We start from the raw sequence: 22864 nt of genomic DNA on the forward strand, positions 1-22864 counted from the left end.
CATATGTTATTATAGTTTGAATTTAGCATTAAAAATTTATTTAACTCTCCATGCTATAATTAGTGATTACGCATATCAATCAATTTCATTCATTTAATGGCCTTCTAATTACTTAATAATTTCTTTTTTTCTACTATTAATAAGTGAAGCTTTTCGTCGTCCATATGCTATTTCCGTAAATAATAGCAAAAATGAGGGCAAAGTTTCTTTCTAACCTTCTTACATGTCCACCTAAATTCTGGCTTCTTTGTTCCCTCATGTGAAGACGCGTGTACACAGAACAAAACTTTTCTTGTTCCAGCAGGTTCCATATTTCTTTCACTCCATATTTTGTGTCCTCTCTTGTATTCGTCCTCCACTTCTGGGTGGTTTCTTATTTTCGACTCTTCATCTCAATGGTTACATCTGGTAAGTTTTCCCTTTTTATTTTCTTTCTTGCTGTCATCAATTATAGATTCCGTTGAAAGTTTGTCCATTTTGCTTCAATTTTAATTCTCCTACTCTTTTGCATAATTTTTTGCTACATTTTTAACATGCATGTCAGTAACTCTATCTGATCTGTACATTCATATTTGGTGCAAGTAATTGTATAGTATTTTGGGTGACTGATCGTTGATTTATGGTGAAATTTTAAATTATGTAGGCTAATGAACCCAAGGTGTTCGGTAATATGCCTACAACAACAACAACAAGCCCAGTATAATCCCACCATGTGGTGTCTGGGGAGGGTAGAGTGTTCAATGGAGTGCGGCTCTTTCCGAAAGACCCTCGGCTCAAGAGAAGAAAACAAGACAAAAGGTCAGATAGGGCCAAGCATATCGAAAATAATATGAAAAGTTGGTAATATGCCTGAGACAACTAAATTATTTGGTAAGAATTCTTTTGTTTCTCTATTGTTATATTTAGGGTAAATTAGAACTGCCTTCAACAATTGCAAAGTCGTACATTCCTATGAATTGGGGTTTTTTTTTTTTAAAGGTTATATACATATACATATATAGAGATACTTAGAAGGCATGAAGCAGTAGTTAGAATTTTATATTTTAAATGTCAGTCCAGTTAGATGTGATTGTATTGTTTTGTCCCATTTTTACTTTGTTTGTGCACCCATTTGTTAGGAATAAGAAATTGATAGGTTGCATCCATTTGTTGGTAATGGAAGTTTGGTCGAAAATCGTCAAATTTCATATCAATTTGATAGTTTCTTACTAAGATTATACGTATATGTCAATAATTTCTATTTTGCACTTGTATGTTTAGAAATAAACATCTGGGTGCACATTTGGATTCTTCTACATCATATAGTTCTTGCTGGATTTGATTGGGTAAAATGAAATTTTGAAGGTGAATTAGATCTTTTCCTATGTAGGGTGAATTTGGTAGAGTATAAGCAAAATCCAAAAGTTAATTACAAAGACGAGGAACCAAAATACTTACGTTGGCCACCCTTCGTTTTCCTCGGTATGTGTTTCTTTTGCGTGGTTGCGATACAACTTGTGAAGAATTCTTGTGTCGTTTTGTTTTTAGTTTATTTTCCTTGTGTCATCTTTGATTTATAGCATTACTGAGGTAACAGCATGTTGGTTTCAAGGGTGCTAGCAAAATTGTTGCTTGTTCTCCGTCTGCTGAAGTTGGTTAGTCCTTTTGACAATTTTACGCTCTCTCCATCTGTGGTTTTCTTATTGACGAGTTTGTGTCAGTGTTTTCCATTCTGTAATTTCATTATTCTTTGTTTTTATCTCTTTACCGTATTAATTCTTAACTGATCTTGATCATTTTAAACTCGATTTCTTTTATCTACATTGCTTGATTTGGGTAAGTTGTACTGGGTTTTAGTTATTCTTGTTAGTGTGTTAGTAATATTTATTTTCCAATGTTAATCAGTTAGCATTACATATAAACAAAATGGAAGAAATTGTATGGAATCAGAGGAGAATTTAGAGCACCAGTGCAAATACTGGCCCTAATTGAGAAACAAGAAGTAAGAAAAGTGGGCAACCAAAGAACATGAAGGGTGGCCTTCTTTCCTTGCTATCCATAGGGGAATCAAGACAAATGTTATGCCATCAGATTACTACGATTTTGCCCTTCAGGTACCATGAAAATAAGGTGATAAAATTTATTTTTGAGCTTACTTTTGTATCCCTTGTTTATATTAAACAATTGGATAAATTTGAAGAATCGTGGGAAGAAGAATTGTTGAGCATTCAAATTGCTCTTGATTCACTGGTGCCTCATCTTCTTGGATGATTAAAAGATGCTACTATATGCATTTAAGTTTAAACCTTAGCATCTTTATGCATTTATTATACTTTTATGAGGTTTGTGTTTATTAATCTTTTTTAAGAGAGTTAAAGGTGGACTTCTTTTCCTTATTGAGATGTTTCTATAAATGACCATGAAGAAGGAAGGTGCTTATGGCTAAAATTTTTGTAAGAAGACTTGAAAAGTCGACATTCCCTATACATAGAGTAATCTATTCTCTGTTAAGGAGGTAGTTATACACAAACACTAATGTCATCAATTTAATTTATATGGCTCGTGTATGTTTTTCGAGGAGCTAAATTTTTTGAAAGCCTTTAATATTCGTAACTACTGTAACTTCTCCAGCTCTACTTTTGAGACTTCAAGTTCAATGAAACTGTATTGGAACTACATTGTCTTTTAAATTGTAGCACCACTTGAAAAGTCGACATTCCCTATACATAGAGTAATCTATTCTCTATTAAGGAGGTAGTTATACACAAACACTCATGTCATCAATTTAATTTATATGGCTCGTGTATGTTTTTTGAGGAGTTAAATTTTTTGAAAGCCTTTAATATTCGATAACTACTGTAACTTCTCCAGCTCTACTTTTGAGACTTCAAGTTCAATGAAAGTGTGCTGGAACTACATTGTCTTTTAAATTGTAGCACCAAAATGATAGACTTTATAAGTGATTCGATGATGGTTACTGGGCTGTTAAAGGTAATATAGTTTTCATAACTGTTTGGTTGAGTTATCATGCTACAACAGAGATATTTCCAATTAAAAAATGACGAATATGTTAATGCATAGAGATTAAGATGATTCTTATTGGATAGGTTAGAGATTAAAAGAATTAAGTAAACAAAAATGAGAAGAAAGGGATAACTGGTTGATACAAAATTTGTTTCATCAACCAAATCCCGTTGAAGAAAATTGAGGATTAATCCTTTGTGGTAATATTTGTAGCTTGATGACAATTCTAAAACTCTGGTAATGCACAAGCAACAATAAGCTTCCTCTTACCTTCACCTATTCAAGTAAGTTTCTGATTTTCTTACAAGGGAAATATGCAGGAAGTCTGATTCTCCTAGCCTAATAGATTACTATACTTGGTGAAATCTTCTTCTCCTCAACTTGTGCAACAGTCCCTGTCTCAACTAGAATATATTGATGTAAGCAAAGAATTGGAAGGTGGAAAAAGTAAGAAGGTTTGTTATTCAGTATTGGTGAAAGCAGTAGCTAATTTTCATCAGTTTACTTGTTTGTCTTAAATATTTACTCTATTTGTTTTTTAGCAGAACGGTCAAAGAATGAATCACATCAAATCTTGGTTGTTTACTTCATGACGGCTAGATTACAATAAGCAACATCAGCTATAGTGCTCAAGACGTGAAATTCCTTTCTGGTGATGTGCTGTTTCAGCCTTTCAGGTACCAAACGATCATTTCATTGCTTCTATTCCCTCAGTTAAGTTCTTGGTTAGTTAAAAAGATGATGGTATGTTGGAAATTCAGAGACAGGAGTTAAAGTGCGAGCAGTGTTGACCGGCTTATGCCGTATTCAAATATTTCAAAATAGGGAAGTGTAATCCACCGGAACTTACTTTGTTCTCTTGATAAGGTTCATTCATCTTTTCCTCGGAGTTAAGATCTAAAATTCTCCTACTGATAAAAAGAACAACTAATAATCTCCTTAAGAAAGTTAAATCAGAACAGAATTAGTATAAAGGAATGAAAAAGAGTTTTGCTTTTCTTTACCTAAAAGAAAAAATGATTGTTTTTCTTTTCAGAATGAAACGAAAAACAACTTCCAAAGCAGATATTTTCATTAACCTAGATATATATTCAGAAAGCTCTTCCATTTATTCGCACCTGTAAACCAACTCATCAGAGTCCAAAATAATTTGTGTAAGCAAAAACACAGAAACAAGATACTCTGGCAATGTCATTTGCTTAGCATATCCAGCAGCTTCTAACAAATTGTGTCATGATCATCAACAGAAAAAACCCTCATAATAACCGGAGAATTGTCATATTTAGTTCTCCCTTTCACAACCCATAATTCCTCTGGTTTCTTCCACAGTCGTGTGAAGCCACAAAACCAAAAAGACCAACAAGAGAAAAAGATCACCCGAACAGAATTCCTGAAACTATGAAAGATGCATGTAAAAACAAGTAAATCTCCATTACACATCCATAAAAAGAGAAAAGAAAAAATTCACCCGTAAAAATTAGAGAAAAGAAAAATATTTACTATTAAGTTGTTTCAAGCATATCACCAATACTTTTTTCCTCCTCAAGGCACCATTCTTGAAACTTTGTCAGTGAAAAGTTATCTTCCCTCTTCGTCTTCCACGACTCTTGCAAGAATTGTTGATTATGGAAATTAACCTATTCTTGTGAGCACAAACCAATAAATGGTAGATTTTCCCAGAGTTTTGACAACGTACACCATTAAATGTATATTTTTATCTCCTTCGTAAAAGGCTTCTTATATGTGCTTGTGTTCCTTAACTGAAAAAATTGATTTTTTGGCTTGACTTAATGTTCGGAATTTGAATGAAGGATATAAATGTACTTTCTTTTATCTTTATGAAACGAAAAACAAGAATTTATAATGGCTGTAGCAGGTACTGATTCACAATATCTGCAATTACATAAATGATATTACATTACTCCTATGTATATTGTGTTTGTTTTTTAGTATAAAAAAGTGAGAACTTCAACATGTGAGTCGTATATCAGCTTAAACCTGCTGATTTTTTGTATGCTTGGGCCCTTTTCCTTGTCAATATATATTGTAGGGAAAAGGGGAAAGCAAAATTGCTTTAACCAGAGCAACTCAAGCACATAGCCCTTTAAGATCTATTATAATGCTCTGAGCAGAAGTTAAATATTTTGTCTTAGCTTGCTGAATTGGTTTGCTCGGAATTTGACTGCGCTTCCAGTAGGAACTTCTTGGTTCTTGCAAATTGGGAAGTATTAACAGTAAATCATGTTATCGGTTATGTTGCCTTTGTTCACTTGAAATAGAAAGCATATTTAGCTATAGTGCGACTATAGTCTTGACCATTGACTTAAACCTGTGGGATTTAATCAATCCTTTTTACTGTAATTAGATATTTCTGTTCCATTCAAGGTTAGCCTATACAGTTCTCTTGTTTCCTAAGAAAAGTTAAGTTTTCTGGTTTTGGCTATTATAGGTTGAAAGCCATGGAAAAGGTTCTGTACCTTCGGGTGGTACTTGTCATTTGTGGCCTGGTGTTGGGTAATATGTTTGTATGCAAAGATTTTACAGTTGATTATCAGTATGCTGCGATCAATTCTTCACTTAACGATTATGGAAACAGGATATATTAGTTATATGTGTCATTCTAACCAAAAAAAAAAAAAAATAGTTTCTTGGTTTTTCATCTATTTAGTGTATGAAATATGCAGCAACTAAATCATATCTTGGGTGAAGATTGATATCGGAGAGGACCCTAAATACTTTCATGGTTTAGCACCAGTTCATAAGAATTTAGCTCTCAAAGTAATTTTTGTTCGTTTAGAAGGTAATTTGTTCGTTCACTTCTTGCAACGTTGGTTGACCTTCACAAAGCACTCTTCATGATGGATAGAAGAATATTTGTTGGCTAACGAGTCAACTTCGTTAATCACTCCAAGGTACAAGATCTAGATGCAAATTCATTCGAAAGAAAGATGCTTACTAATTGGATGTGCGACTCAACACGTGAAATACACATTATTGTCATTTTTACCCTAATCAAGCTACATGCTTATAGTTTGAGATATGCATAGTGAGCCAAATATAGTCTTTGTTGGAAAATTCCCTTTAGATTGGGTCTGCTGCTGATTTCTTCGTTGTTGGGATGCTTACTTTAGTATTAATTCACTTTTACTTTCCTCTTTGTCCAAGGAAATTCAGTTTTTGTTTATGCATCATTATTTGTTGTTGGGATCACAAATATGATGTTATATGTTTTGCTTTTGTAGTTGAACAACTCGGGACAAAATAATTCCTCATGTACTGTCATGGTTTACTGGTGAGGCTGCAGAAGATGATGAATCTGAAGATATGGAAGATGTTATTAAAAAAGATGGACATAAGGATTAAGAGAAGTGACAGAAAGGTTGTACTAGCTTGGGGAAAAAAGTGAGGTTGATTAAATCTACTGCTAAGTTTTTCTATATGATAAGATTGTTATATTTTTAAGTAGCATTCTAGCAAAGCATACTTTTGAACTCAAAGCTTATTTTAGACATAGTTGCCGGCACAATTTATTCCTGAAGCCCATTATCCAAATGGATAGATCATATTGTAAATTTTATAACAGAAAAGGAAAAAAATATGTCTCCATGTAGGGCACAGGCCCGTGCCTTGCACGGTTACTCATGAGCTGCTGTTGATAATGTATTTCCATAGGTAACAAAGCCGCCACCAGTTCCAGTGGCACCAAACAGAAATGAATGAGAAGACTGCATTATTATCGATGTTGAAGATTACAAGGCCACTAGTTATTCTACCGTGCCAATGTTTGTCCAACATACAGAAGCAATGATGGAGGAAATTGCGAGGATGGTAAACTGATATGATCTATATCTTAATTAATTTTTTTATGGATTGCCCATTGATGTTTAATATGTCATTCAGGATGAGGAGATAGAGATGGAAGATGTTGAGCATTGGTCAATTGTTGATTTGTTGACACAGACCGTTCTTATAAAAAGAACTCACTTGCGGTGGTGGAATACATTGACAATATCTATGATTACTGCAAGAAGGCTGAGGTAGAGATGTTATCTCCATTCTCCATATGTGTTTGTAAGAGTTTTTGTTTTTGAAAAATTATGTGCTCATTAGGATTATGGCCTGTAGAGTTTTGCAGAACTCTCATACTTTTCAATTTATTTTTCAAAATACACACAATGATCATCATTTCCTCATTGTATTAAGCTTCAAGGATTAGCTTTTCTATAGTTGTTGGTGTAAATCTAGCTTTTTCTGTATCTGTTTATGATTTGTTGAAACTAATTGAATGAATAGTAAAACAAAAGATTAATATGATTTTTAGAGGGTAAGGTTCTCTGTTATTGCAAGATTTTTATTACCTTTGAGAGTAAAGTAGAAATCTTGTTATATTACAAAGAAATTGACTGCTCTTATGACTCACGTTGGGGAGACATAATGAGTGACATGTTCGCCCTTTATATCCATCTGTTCAGCTTTTATTTTGATTGGAATTTGGTGAAGGAGCTGTTCTACGCTGAAGAAGAAATAACACTTACTAATCTCTATTTACCATTTCGCTGGTCATTTCATCAATTGGTGTATGCTTATGTTTCCTTTATATTCTGGGATAGAAAGCATAATATCATTTTATCTTTTCTGGTAGTAGCTCATGACTTTATGACCATTTAAAGCTATATTTATAAAAGAAATGATCTTTAAGCACTTACAGGTCATGACAGCTGAATAAAATTCTTTTAGATTATTGCTATGTTGGAAAGGATAAAGGATGAGAGTGAAAGAAAATGAGAATTTTAAGTTAGTGTGATGATGATAATTGGGGCATAGATGAGATTTCTGGTGAAGATATAGTTTATGCGGAGTAATTCTACGGAGTATCTAAACAACACTGACTTGGAATACAATAAAGAAACATTTCACCAATGGTAAATCTCTCAGTCACTGAAATTTTATGGTCTCTAACCTACTTTAATTGTGCCTCTATATTCTCACTGGGTATTATTAGTTAGTAGTAACTTCTAGAAGCTAAGTAGTATTCCGACTACCTTTTCCAGTGTCTGTAACTCATGTGAAGTCAAATTTATGAACATCAATTAAGTTATTTGTACAGGAAAACGTTGGATCTGTTTTAACAGTTTAGTAAGTTCAAAAAATTAGTAAAACATACTACTAAGCCTAGCCATCATGAACTCTGAAACAGTGTTGGAAGAGAAAACTGAAACAGTTTCTGTTCTTCCTTCTCTTGTGTTTTTCATTAATTAGTGTTCTTTTTTTTTTTTTTATGCATATTGTCATTTTATATGATTTATTCTTTTTTTTCCTTATTTTTGGTATAGGTTGTCAACTGCCAGAGTTAAGGTAGATTTGCTAGATGCAAGGAAGTAGCAGCAGAGGTTAGATTATTAGATTATTTTCTACTTCCAGTTCATCAAAGCATCTGAACTATAACTAAAACCCACACAGAGAGCTTACTGGTAGCTGACTTGTGTGCATACTAGATATTTTTCATTTATAGTGCTACAAGTCCATGCCATTTATGATTCTCTAGGCGGATACTGTGTGATATAGTTTTAATAAACCGGATCAATAGAGCAGAAAATATGGTGGTTCGAGTTTGGGAATATCTTTTTGACAATCATCTTTGTGTATGAGAAATCCTCTAATCTGCTGTGAATGAAATCACTGTTAATGGAGGTCTATTTTTTGGTCCTGGAGTCCTGTTAATGAGATTATAACATTTATTTAACCGTTATTAGATAGAAGTTTCTTGATAGAACACTGTAGGGTTACATTGGAATCGTTTTTCAAAAGCTTTTCAAACTTATTCTTCTACTTCAAAGTGAAAGAAAAAACACCGACTCGAATGAACAATCTGAAGTTGTAGTGATTATGTGTTCAGTTATGGTTGTGATCTTGGAAGCATGGAGCACCACAGGGGGCCAAAATGAAAGAAAAGTTGATCTTTACTTTTTACATTTCCGAAAACTAACTACATGAATCAGCTAAGTAATGGACTACTTTTCAGACTTCAGAAGAAACGTAGATACATGATTACTGACCGTTAATTTGATACACATTAAATAAAAAGATTGGAGATAATGTATTTAAGCAATTCAAACTAATCCTCTTATATGACTATTTCGTTGTTGACTTAACTAATATGGATTATGAGGTTGATCCTGATAGTAAAACATGGACAGATGCTCTTGTCAACTACATGTGGTCAGAAGGAATCATGTTTATTTGAAATGAGTCTTGTGTTGACTCGACGATAACGAGGAAATTGAGTGAAGATCTTGCTGGATTCTGATTCCGGTATTTTTTTATGTGTAGGGCTGGGCCATATAAGATATGGGTTCACATGAATCCAATATGTTTTATTCATACTCTGTATTTGTATTAAGAAATTAATAAAATATTTATAAATATTTGACAATGAACCAATTCTTATTATAAGAGTATTATTTGAGGTCATTATACAAACTCATAAACTTCACATTTTCGATTTGCCTTCGTTTATGTGTCCCTAAAGTTTGCTTTTCAGTTCCCTTAATCTAATTGTTGCAAAGCACAAATTTACTTTCCTCTCCTACATGAAGCTCTTTCTAAATTTTCCAGTGTTGCAAATTTTCTATATTTGCTTTTGCATTTGGTGTAAGGAGCAAGAAAATATTAAGTAATTAAGTTTCGACAATTCATTTCATCTAATATTAGCAGTTTCCAATACTCATTGGAGTGATTTATATAACGACATCAACTTAGCCACAAAATGTGAGTTATAGAAGGGTAATTCTATCTTATCTGCACATGCATGTCTGAAAATAGATGACTGATGTATATGTAATTCTATATTATTTTTATTACTGATCAGTAGTTTTCTACTGCAGCATCATCCTTATCTCTGATGCAGATCAAAGTCAGACCAAAAGAGTGTCTCTTCCCTTTTAAAGCTCAAGTCAGCATAGAATGTTATTTCAAGTGAAGGTACACATTCATCTACTTGTCTACTGAAGATGGCATGCTTTCTATTTAGTTGAGTCTCAGATTTTCTGATTGCCTAATTTTAGATATACGATCAGCATAGATTTTGGCATGAAGGTATACTTCAATGTTTATAAGGATGGAATATAAAATTTGATATCTAGCATGTATTTAAAGAAATCACTTTAAAGAATAAAATTTAAAGTTTATTAGAGCAAATTAAGAATAATCTTATTTGTGGGTTCACAAAATGAATGTATTAGTTGTGACTTGTAACTTCATATGCTTGGTCCTCCTTTTTCAAGTAATACCTAGATGAATCACGTGCTGCCAACAATCGCTGCTACAGTCCAGTTACATTTACAATGTAGTACATAATATGAGGCATACTACATTAATTTTATTTAACTCCTACTAAACAATTAAAACAAATAGGGAATTATCTTCTCGAAATCAGATCTCTTTTACATAATATGTATGTTGCTTTGCTGCTTCTATTTCTTGAAAATTTGCAGGGAACTTCCCTTAGTTCGATAATATTGTGCTTACCTCTGTTTTGCGCTCAATTATCTCCTCTCCTTTAGATAATTGCTACTCAATTAACTTGGTTTTGGTTTCGTTCTTCACCTTTTAATTTGGACAACTCTTATGGTTTGTTAATAGAACTTCATACTGCTGCATATACCTTAAACATTGCATTACAATTTGCAGATTTATCGGAATACTGTACAAGTTTCTCTTCTCTTTTCCACAGCCGACAACAACTGGTTGAATCCAGATTATATCCGTTACACCAAGAACATCATGATTTCACAACTTTTCTCTTTCTAGCAAGCTTGACAATGTAATAATATAACTTTGTTCCGCACAATATGAAGCATATTATGTTATGAGTAATATTTAATTTGATGGTACTAATTCCTTTTTTTTAGTTGAACTCCTACAAAACGAGTAAGGAAGTACCTTACAAAAGTCAAACCACTTTTATATAACAACATTCGCCCGTGCTTTGCACGGGGTCGGGCCATCTAGTTTCTTTTAGATTTTCGCTTAACTTAGTTATGTGTTGGATATACTTGTGAAAGCTTATACACATACACTTTTTAAAAGAGAGTTATCAATCGTTAAATCAAGATATGAATTCTATTAAAAAATGCAAATGATACTAAATCACTTAATATTTGCCTCCGTTGAGATTTAAACATAGTTAAAACTTTATAATTCTCAACTCACTTTGTTGGCCACTGAGCCATTCCCTCTCGGATGCTTTGTCTTTGCCTCCGCTAGAATTAAAACATGAGACTTCATATTCTCAATCCACTTCATTTAGCACTAGGCCACACCAGATTGTTTGTCCTGAATGTTTGTTTGAAGGGACCAAACGGTTCAAAGGTTAAGGTTTTTGTTTTGCAAGGCGAATTTATTTTTCTGTCCTTCGATACTTTGCACAAAATGAAGGCAATGATATTGCTCTCATTAGTCTCTTCTCCAATTATACCAGAACCTGAATAGATAACAGGATATTTAAATAAATCCCACATTAATAAGCAAAACCAGTCTCTTATTTTCCTTGTCCCCACTCTTTGTTAATGTTCTTTGTTCCATTCCTTGTCCCTCTCTTGCCCTCTCTTTAACCAAATACGATTTACGAAATTAGCTGCTAGTTACATTCATATACTTCAATTTCAGCTTTTAGACCTTTAGCATAATCAGTTAGTAGAAGACTTTAACAAACGAGGGTAAAAATTCGTCCAACAACAAATTTAAAACGAAAGATCAAAATCTACTACTAATAAATCAATGTTATGGATCATGTTAACGCATCAATATTAATGTGCACCGAATAAGCCAATACAAGGGCATCACCAAAAAAATGCTTCCTAAGACGTATTGGATAAAAGAACGAAGTATCTCATTGAATTGTAAATGTTCTGATCTCCCGTTTGGATTGGCTTATAAGTTGCTTATAAGCTGTTTTCAATTTTTTTGAGTATTTAGCTAGTCAGCTTAAAGCTATTTTATGCTTAAAATAAGCCCAAGAAAACAATTGGGCTCGTTTGACTTAGCTTATCTAAAGCAACTTATAAACTGAAAACAGCTTATAAACCAATAAAAATAAGTTAGGCTATCCCAACTTTTTTTTTTTTTGGCTTATAAGCTGCTTTTTTTAAGCCCATCCAAACAGGCTCTTATAACGATGGATTCATAGTTTGAAGAAGCATCTCTAAATGTCTCAAACTCCAGAACAAGAATCTCACGGTAAGATGTCAATCAAACTTCAAAAACAATTTAGAACGTGTCCTATCCTTCACAACAGATACATATTAGCTCGTAGAATCAAGCGACAAGTGAAACACTCGGATCAATAGATTTTGAGAAAATAAAACGCATCTTATATTAGACCAGCATAAAGCTCGTTCAGAATCAAATAGAACATATACTATTGCACTTAGCACCGATATCATCTCTAGCCAAGTTTTTGTCCCACAAGCTATAAACATTTACTTAAGATGATTGCATCAGGATTCTTCCTTAACAGGTCTATATAATTTCTAACCATCCATACCTAATTCGCTCGGCTTTTAATTACATCAAGTCCCATTTCAGTCGGATCAGTCGCCTGCAACTCAATCTGAATTCCGTCGAGCTCTCTCTTGAATCTGTCCTTTGAACTGGCATAGATCATCTTGTTTCTCACTCTTGCTGTCTCAGGAGACCTTACAAAAGAAAACCCACAAATGAGACAAAGTGTCTCTTATAAAATCCATTAAAATGCATAGGAACATTTAGTATTAATACCATGCGATGAAAAAGATCCTGCTTTTTTGGCAATTTTCCTCAGTCACGAAGTCAAAATCATAGACAGCATATCTACATTCATCAGCAGGAAGACTCTCAGCAAAGTCTTCGTAGCTTTGAGTTGGCTCACCAACTTTTTCAACCACAACCTGTTTTTGCTTCTCTTCTATTTTGAAAACAATAAATCGGTGAGTTCTTTTTGCTTTCAGCTCCAAGAACCTTAACTTGCAGTCATCATGCATGGCCATTCCAGATGCTGCGTTGGCCTATAGCATGAACAATATCACATCCCCCAATCATGTTAGAAATTTTCCATATTCAAATTGATCACACGAGCATCTATAGCAAAATGATTCTAATCCATTTTTAAAAAGTGTAGAATATTGTTGGAAAGGCTATTGAAGATAAATTTCTATTGTGCCTAGTTGATCAATCAAGAACATAGAAACCAGTTCAAATTCGAATTCTGTTCTGTTTCTTTTTAAAGGCATAAATATCGTGAACCCCACTTTTTCTCCCTTTGGTGACCCGAATCCCAATCTCATGGTTGCTGGTAGAGAATCAGTTTCATTAGGTTATTTCTCACTTATCATGTCATTACATTACGATGCAGCAACAATTTTATCTTTGTCTGAACGCCATACAGAATAACACCTATCTTACCCATTTCTTTCATTAATAAATTTTTTGTTAAAGGAAGTGAGGAGAAGGGAGGGGTAAAGGTTCAACAAGATCTTGGCAACAAATGCTAGCGAAGACATCATAACCATGAGGTCTCAGATTCAAATCCAGCGGAGGTGAAAAAAAGAGTTTTCTTCCTATCTTTCCAAGCTTCGGTGGCCACAGTTGGCCGGTACATGTGCTCGTGGCCCGTAGAATCAGTCGAGGTGCGCGCAAGCCGGTGCGCGCAAGCTGGGCCGGCTTGCGCGCACCTCGACTGATTCCACAGGATACCTGCTACCTCCCACCAACATCAGGTACCAGGCAACTGTTCACCAAGGCTAGAACATATGGAAAAAAATCATCTAGCATTTTCGTCTGGGAATTGAACCTGAGAACTCGTGATGCTCAATAGTCAAACCACTCCATTAACCACTAGGTCCATACCCTTGGGTGTAACATTGCTATTTTAGCCAGGTAATAGCTTGGATTATCCTCCCGAAATTAAAAAAAAATGTAATCATTAAGAAGGAATAGGAAGAGAGCAATCATCATATTCATTATAGAGTTAACTAGGATCCATTCTAGTTACATCATTTCATAAGGTCCAGCACATCTTTAATTTTACCTCCCAGTATTCAAGTTATACAGGAACAACATTTCAAAAGACAAAAATCCTACATATGCAATTTGTAATTCCAAAAAACCTTACAAAAAAAAAAAAAAAAAACAGTTTGAAAGCATACAAGTCCATGTCCCTAGAGTGAAAATTAAATGATCTGTAACACAGTATACCTGCTGATTAAACACTTTTTCAGCTACACCCAGATGAAATCAAATCAGAAATTTTCAATTAAAAGAACACCCCAAAGTAATCAAACACTAGCTGATCACACAAATTTCTACAAAAATCACAATTTAGGTGAACACCCAAATAGCTTCTCTTATCAGATAAATCACATAAACCACAAAAAAAGAACACACAAGACACACAACACAAAAACAAAAAAGAAGAGGCCGACAACCTTAGCAGTGAAACTAAATATTTTTTCAAAAATATGAAAGACTGACCATTTTGTTTGTGTGTCGATTTTGAAGGAGAAACAAAATTCAGAATAACTGAGTTTGTGTGTAATTTACAAGGGAGGAAAGAGCTCTTCTTATATTATAAGTGGTTGTCGTGTCGATTCTGTGTTTTGTGGGTGTGGCTTAAAGCAATGACTTTGCGCCGCGTAAATCTTTTTAAGTAGAAAGTCGGCATTATTATTATTTGAAGCTAGAAGTCGGCATTATTTGTATTTTCAGTATTCCAGGATAAGTTATTTCGGGTCGTTATCCCACTCTTAATCTAGGATAAAAATAATATACAGTATGGGGATAGCTATTAATTTCGTGATTTTATCCCAATCAAATGTGGGATAAATTCATCTCAAATTTAATCACAAGATTAATTATCTCTTGTCAATCTTACCAAACGAGCCATTAATTATTTGACCAAACATTTTGAATCAATTTATTTTGAAAAGTGTTTTTAGTAAGAAAAAAATGGCGAGAAGCAGTTTGTATTTAGTTGATTAAATAAAAATTACTTTTAAACAGTAATTGTTGTTTGGTCAAGCTTTAAAAAGTGATTCTAAGTGTATTTTTTCAAAAATATTTTTTAAAAAAGTACATTTGTGAAAAAAATTATTTTGTTAGCTTCTGAAAAACAACTGTTGTTACTCTAAAAAAAACACTTACTAACTTTTTTCAAAAGTTTGATTAACACCTCACTTTTAAAAATAAACACTTTTGACAAAACTTGGCCAAACAAGCTTTAGTTGTTGTTTACAAATAAATTTAGTGTTTTGTGATGAGGTAAAGTATTAGAGCCCGTTTGGATTGGCTTATAAGTTGCTTATAAGCTGCTTATAAGTTGCTTATAAGCTGTTTTTAGCTTTTTTGAGTGTTTAGCTGGCCAGCTTAAAGTCATTTTGTGCTTAAAATAAACTCAAAATAATAATTGAGCCCATTTGACTTAGCTTATCTAAAGCATAAGCCAAAAAAAAAAAAAAATTAGACTATCCCAATTTTTTTTTTTTAGCTTATAAGCTGCAAACAACTTATGGGCATAAGCCCATCCAAACAGGCTCTTAGTATGTTTTAGACCAAAAGAATAATCTTATGCAATAAAGTTTTTAAGGACACACATCAAATTCCGTGAGCTCATAAATAGATGTTGGTTCTAACATCATTGATTTTTATTTCTATTTAAACTAGAGAGGCACAGCTATGCCTGTCAACCGGTTCCAACCGGAACCGGACCGGTAACCGGTTAGGAAACCGGCCGGTTCCGGTTCCGGTTTAACCGGTTCCGGTTAACCGGTTTGAAGGTCCAAACCGGAACCGGTCCGGTTTGGACTCGTTAAATTTTTTTTTTTTTTTTTTTTGTATTATATATATATATTATAGTATTTATTTGTATATTGTAGGTATATTTACATATGTTATACAATTTTATAATTAAAGTTTAAATATTTACTGACTAACAGCCTAACAGCAAGTCAGCAATACAGAATAATGCTTTTCATACACATATATATGTATAACTTACATATACTTATATATATGTACTATATACTTATATATATGTATAACTTATATATATACTATATGTACTTATATATATGTACTATATACTCTATATACTTATATATATGTATAACTTAATATATATACTATATATACTTATATATATGTAATATATATACTATATATACATATCTACTATATATACAATATATACTATATATATTTATATAATATATATACTTATATACTATATATACTTATATATGTGTATAACTTAATATATATACTATATATACTTATATATATGTATAACTTAATATATATACTATATATATGTACTATATACTATATATAGGATAGCTTAATAGATATATAGGTATAACTTAATATATATACTATATATACATATCTACTATATATACAATATATACTATATATATTTATATAATATATATACTTATATACTATATATACTTATATATGTGTATAACTTAATATATATACTATATATACTTACTTATTATATATACTATATATACTTACTTATATACTATATATACTATATATACTTACTTATATACTATATATACTTACTTATATACTATATATGTACTATATACTATATATAAGTAAGTATATATAGTAAGTATATATAGTATACTTACTTACTTATATATGTGTATAACTTAATATATAGTATATATACTTGTATATATGTACTATATACTATATATACTTACTTATATACTATATACTATATATACTTACTTATATACTATATATACTATTTTTTCTATATATACTTAAAATATACTAAGAATATACTATATATACTATATATACTATTTTTTCTATATATACTATATATACTTATATATGTTTAAGTATACTATATAACTTAAGTATATTCTTAGTATATTTTAGGTATATTCCTAACTTAATAAAAGTAAAAATATAAACACAAATAAATAGAAGAAAGCTCAATGAGCCATATATTTTATTCATTCTTGGATAACATTTATTTGCAAGTTGTATTTTTTTTAACTTGCAAATAATACATGAGTTATACAAAAATAGTAGAATAATAAAATCACCAATTTTGAACCATTTCGTTAATTTCCCCCACATCATATTCGGTCATGGAAATATCTTCAAAGTCTTCCATTTGGTCCGGTCCACTAGCTATCAAATCTTCAATTTCTTCGTCTTCGCCTTGCTCCGCTTCTGAGTTTTGGTTGCGTCACTCCGATCTAATCCAATCTCGAATGCACACTAGTACTTGCAAGCTAAAGCCGGATAATGAATGTCTATGGTCTCCAATTTGCTGTCTTCCTTGGCTAAATGCGCTCTCCGAAGCCACGGTTGATACTTGAACCGTAAGGATATCTCGAGCCATTCTTGAAAGTATCGGATAGCTTGCCTTGTACTTCTTCCACCATGCTAAGACGTCCACCTCATCCAGTTGGCTGATATCCACATTTGGCTGCATCAAATAAAAGTTAAATTCATCAAAGTTTGCAGTAGAAGAAGATATAGGCTGTGAATGTAAAACTTTTAAACCCGACAAGCCCTTTTTGCTACTATGAGAAGTAGTAGGGCGTGGAGCAACTGGTGTAGCACGTTCTTCCAAACTAGAATAATGAGTAAAAACTCTTCTAAACTCATCATCAATAGCGAGATCGGCTTCAGCTAAAGATGGTTGAACTCCCTCTTCAATTTCTAAAAATGTATAAATTTGACTAACCAAATTTTTAGTATAAGACACTTTTAAACAAGGATTTAAAAGAGAACCCAATATAAATAAAGTTGGGATGGGAAAAAAATACTTCTTAAATTTGATTATCATTTCAAAAATAGCCACTTGATAATCGGGTTTATATTTATACTCTTGTAAAACTCTAGCTATTTCCGCTAAGTAGGCTAAAATTCCGGTTACCGTGGGATAGAATTGTCTAGAAAAAGCAAGAGTTGCATTATAAAAATTTTCTAAGAGTTCAATACATTCTTTAACATCTTCCCAATGCCTATAAGTTAACCAATCCTCACTATCAATATTATATTTGTTGTGAACTTGTTGTATGGGAATCCTATACTCATATGCTTGTTGTAGCATAATGTAAGTGTAGTTCCACCTAGTCTCAATTTCTACTTGAATTTTCCTAGGTCTAAGGTTATTTTCCACACAAGCATTCTTAAAATCTCTAATTCTTCCCCTATTAGCATTACAAAAAAGAAACGCAACAGCATTTCTAACTTTTTGAACAGAATCATCAAAATGCATAAGACCATCTTTAACAATTAAATTTAAAATGTGACAACTACATCTTACATGAAAAATATTTCTTAGAGGAGGGTTTATTTCTCTTTTTAAAAGACCAATTGCCTTTGTATTATTAGAAGCATTATCTAAAGCAATACAAAGTGTTTTTCTATAAATGTTAAAAAATCTCATTATAGTAGACATTGAATCGGCTAAAAATTTTCCATCGTGACGACCTTTTCCTTCGTCGTATAAAAAAGCTATAATTCTTTTTTGCATAACCCAGTTGTCATCAACCCAATGACATGTAATAGCAAAGAAATCTAAATGGTTAATACTAAGACCCAAATCAGCGGTAAGACAAACATTACAATTTAAAGAATTAAATACATGACGCAAATAAAATCTATATTTTTTAAACAAATCTATAACATCGGCTCTACAAGTACTTCTAGGAATACCCTCAAATAACGGGTTATAACAACGTTGAATGTAAGTAACAAACCCTAAACCCGAGGGAAAGGAAAATGGTAAACAATCATAAGCTACCATTTTAGCTACTTCTACGCGTTCTTTTTTCTTGTCATACTTAAAATTTCTACCAGTTCGTGGGTCTATCGTCATTTGAATCCCCCCCACATTTGAACCCGTTTGCTCTCCCCAAACATCCATATGTTTGGTTCTCATATGAGCATTTAGTGTACCCGTTCCACCATCCTTACCAGTTCCTTGCTTAAAACTAAATACTTGTCCACATAGGGTACATGTAACTGATTGATTTTCCCTATCCTTAGTCATAAATTTCCAAACTTTAGCTGTTGGCCTACGAGTTCTAGGCGGTTTGTCTTGTGTATGTGATTGTGCAGGACCTGTATCTCCTATAGGATTTTCGGGGGGTTGTGTTTCATCATCATCATCATCATCTAAGTCTTCATTAAAAGTGTCGGTAAAATGTTGTTGCATTGCCTCATGACCTAAAAGTGGATTATTTCCACCAACATCAATACCTAAATTAGGTGTTTCTTCCACAAATGTTTCCTCATTAAGCGCACCCCTAACAGTACGACTACTACTACCGGCACCACGTCTTAATCTCTTTGACATTATTAAATAGAAATAATTTAAATCACAATAAAATAAATTACAACAAATTAAATTGCTAGAATTAAATTGCGTAAATTAAATTTCAAAAAATAAATTGCTAGAATTAAATTGCGTAAATTAAATTTCGAAAAATAAATTGCTAGAATTAAATTGCAAAAATTAAAGATAGAGTTGGAACGAAGGTACCAAATTGCCGGAATAATTTCCAACAAAGCGAAGGCGGCTAGAATTGCAAATCCACCAAAGCTACTTCGGATTGTTGCAAAATCACCAACTCCACCAACAATATTATAATTGCAAAATTAATAATTGAAAGTTCAAACTATAATAAGACTTTGTGGCTAATTATTGCAAAGTAACTATAATTGAGAGATTGAGATTTGAGAGAAAGATGAAGAAGAGTGAATTGAAATGAAAATGAAGAAGGGTTTATATAGGGGTGGGGGAGGGGTTAAAGTGTTAAAAAAAAAAATTTGGGGGCCAAAAATTAAGAAAATGACCGTTTGGCAACGGCCATTTTTGCAAATGGACCGTTGCCAACGGTCCATTACCGAGGCCCAAGTCCAACGGCTCTTTTCTTTTTTTTTTTTTTTTTTTTATTTTAACCGGTTTAACCGGTCCGGTTCCGGTTAAACCGGTTTAACCGGTTCCGGTTACGAAAAATTTGGAACCGGACCGGTTAACTAATATCCGGTTAACCGGTTATACCGGTTCCGGTTCCGGTTCCGGTTTAACCGGTCCGGTTACCGGTTAAAACCGGTTACACGGAACCGGTTGACAGGCATAGGCACAGCCCGTGCCTGGGCCCAATATGTAATATTATGAAGAGTTGGATCCTTTGCAATCATTTGATGAATGATACCAATAAAGAAAAAACAAATGGTAAAGTTTCACACTGGAAACATAAAACTACAACTATATTTTGTAAGACAATACAATAACACCAACAATGTTTAATAAGACTGGACTTATCCAATCAAATTCAGAACAAAAGTTTCCGCACGTAAAGAACATTAGGTAAATGATTTCATTTCCCTGAATATACTACTGAAACATCTAACTTCATCTAATATCTATGTTGGTCTTTTCAGCTAGGCTCAAGGTTGTCGAAGCTTCTTTCCCAATGGTGAAGCCATAGTTAGTGTCCCTGAGAGAAGTAATAGGAGTTAATCTGTGATAAAAAAAAAGATGTCTCTGTTACAATAAGATTTACTGAAGGACATTATACTTGCTACATATCATGTCACCACTTGTACAATGCCAAGTTTATCCTAAGTTCAGTACTTTTTGAGAATGCAATGTGTCTTACATCTGAGGATTTCTGTGGTGAAAGAGTAAACTGTACGGGTCATGCAACCCAGTCTCGATTCTGTTTGTCTGAGCCAAACTGTGATCATCAAGCTTCCCTTCGTGTTAAAGTTTACAGCAGAGCTGTTATGAAAACCAAATCCCAAAATGCGGCTAGTAGAATCATTGGCGATGCTGACATGCAACAAAAGAAAGGCAAAAGCTTTGAACAAATGCAAAGAAACATTTGAGTCTTAAAACTGTGGAGAATGTTTATATTCGCATGTCAGTTGTTATATAGTAGAATCATTGAGACGGCATAAAATTAAATTTCAACCCAGCAACATCAAGCACACAACTATCTCACCCAAAGCAAAAACAATGTTCATCTTTTCAGCAGTTGAGGGTCCTAATTGTCTCTCATTGAACGATTCCAAATCAACATCTCCAGGCAAACCAAAGTTGCAGTCCATCTTCAGCATCAAAAAGTGTACGCTCATAAATGAGTAGAATAAAATACGATATAATTTTTCCGTCACATTATTTCCCTTTTTGCTACCATAATAGGAAGCAATGTTGAGATACGAAGGAGAGATTTTCATTTGTATTTTCTCCAAAAAATACAATACACATTTAGCATATGAAATTTTTTCCTTCATGAGTGTCAATGTGTCACAACAAAACCTCTGACCAAAAAGTTGGAAGCAAAACTGAACAAACCTCAGCACTTGACAATCTGAAATAATCAACTTCTCTAATATTGAGCGCAATTCAGCTTCATCCTCTTCCGGACTCTCTTTCCCTTTCTTCATTGATAGATTTTGATTACAAGATCAAAATCATATGGATATGAACATACGTGTGAATCTGAATTAATATCTAAACCATGGTCATGTATGAAGATAGCTCAAGAGTTTTCCAATTTAATGTATGAGGACATGTCCTCATCTTGAACTACTAAACGGAGCCTTTAGCTTCAAAATCTGTGAAATAAAACATAAGAACATTATATCTAAAAATTATTAGAGTCAAGCTGAATAGAAATATCAAGCACATCATACATACGCTCAAAGCCATTATTCTTTGTGTATATGCGGCGCGAAGCTTAGTAGTCGATCTTGCCATTCCGAAAACAACAACATAGCAAGAGCTTCATGTTACCTTCGAAAATCAGGTATAAACATGATCAACTATGGATATATAGAATTGTTACTTCTAGATTCTGTAATTTGCATATAAGATTACAGTAATACACTTTAGTGCATTGTGCAACCTTATCATCAAGGCTATTGCTTAGATTTGATTAGAAGCACCCATTACATTTCACTTCATGTCAATATGCATGGATGTGAAAATTTCTTCAATTAACTCGCTCAACTACAGAAATATTTCTCTCTTGAATGTTTATCCTTTTCTCCCACCACATAAATTTTAGTGCACTATAAGAATTCATATAAAAACTCAAGAGGAAACGCACCCGTCATAACCATTGGGTAAATTTATCATGCCATTTTGCCTGCTTCACTAAATGCATATCCCTTCCAACATTGCACCCTCTACGGATCATCTTTCAAGATGTCCTCATCTCTGGCAATAGATTTAGCAAATATTTCACTTTGCTCACGTTCAACCGATGGATTTGCGACATTACTGATGGCTATTAGGATATTTAATTTGCTTAACATTTTTCTAAAGAAATTTTTAATTTGGAACTGTGTTGAAATATTACAACATGTGACTCACAAATATCAGCAAATCATTATACCAATAGTCAAGATGGGAAAAAGAGGAAGAAGAAAGAGACGATGAATTGAAAGGAACGGGGAGAAAGGATTACAACAGACACAACTTGAAGCCCGAAGAAACAGGAAGGAACAAATTAACTATGTCATATTTGAAATAGATCAAATACATTCGAATACCGAAAATTAGCCTATAAACTGCACAAATTTAAATAACTCCAGAAATTAACCCATAATAGGAAATTAAATTGATATAGTAAACTGGGACTGACCATGCATAGGGGACACATTAATGAGGGCCTTGCAGTGATATTTTCATAACAGATTCCCTCTTTTCTCTTGAACCGGTCTTTCTTTCACCAAGGAATCTCATCAAACAACATATCAAATCTTTAAGAAGAAGAAGAAGAAGAAGAAGAAGAGAAAATTGGAACAGTCAGTAAATTATAGTTATACACCG

The 22864-nt window shown here is 33.1% G+C and overlaps 1 protein-coding gene and 1 long non-coding RNA gene across 29 annotated transcripts; one reads left to right on the forward strand and one right to left on the reverse strand.

Annotated features, from left to right (window-relative positions):
• Positions 1-244: 244 nt before the first annotated feature.
• LOC132607060 (uncharacterized) lies at positions 245-11439 on the forward strand. 28 transcript variants are annotated; one of them, XR_009570141.1, is made up of 12 exons: positions 247-408; positions 644-870; positions 1370-1461; positions 1560-1634; positions 1889-3458; positions 3549-3680; positions 6246-6410; positions 6676-6831; positions 6904-7040; positions 8337-8393; positions 9888-9984; positions 10693-11439. It is a non-coding gene; the product is annotated as an uncharacterized LOC132607060 (long non-coding RNA). The 28 variants fall into 28 exon arrangements; XR_009570137.1 differs by having other exon boundaries at positions 248-408; positions 1885-3458; XR_009570150.1 differs by having other exon boundaries at positions 251-408; positions 3324-3458.
• A 912-nt stretch (positions 11440-12351) lies between these two features.
• On the reverse strand, positions 12352-14670 carry LOC132607059 (actin-depolymerizing factor 1-like). Its single transcript, XM_060320850.1, has 3 exons — positions 14512-14670; positions 12781-13046; positions 12352-12698 (listed from the first exon to the last, which is right to left on the reverse strand). The coding sequence occupies exons 1-3, from the start codon at positions 14512-14514 to the stop codon at positions 12548-12550; spliced, it is 420 nt and encodes a 139-aa protein (XP_060176833.1). The 5' UTR covers positions 14515-14670; the 3' UTR covers positions 12352-12547.
• Between the last annotated feature and the right edge of the window lie 8194 nt (positions 14671-22864).

This window comes from Lycium barbarum, chromosome 8 (genome assembly GCF_019175385.1).
Source record: "Lycium barbarum isolate Lr01 chromosome 8, ASM1917538v2, whole genome shotgun sequence".
Lineage (NCBI taxonomy): Eukaryota > Viridiplantae > Streptophyta > Magnoliopsida > Solanales > Solanaceae > Lycium > Lycium barbarum.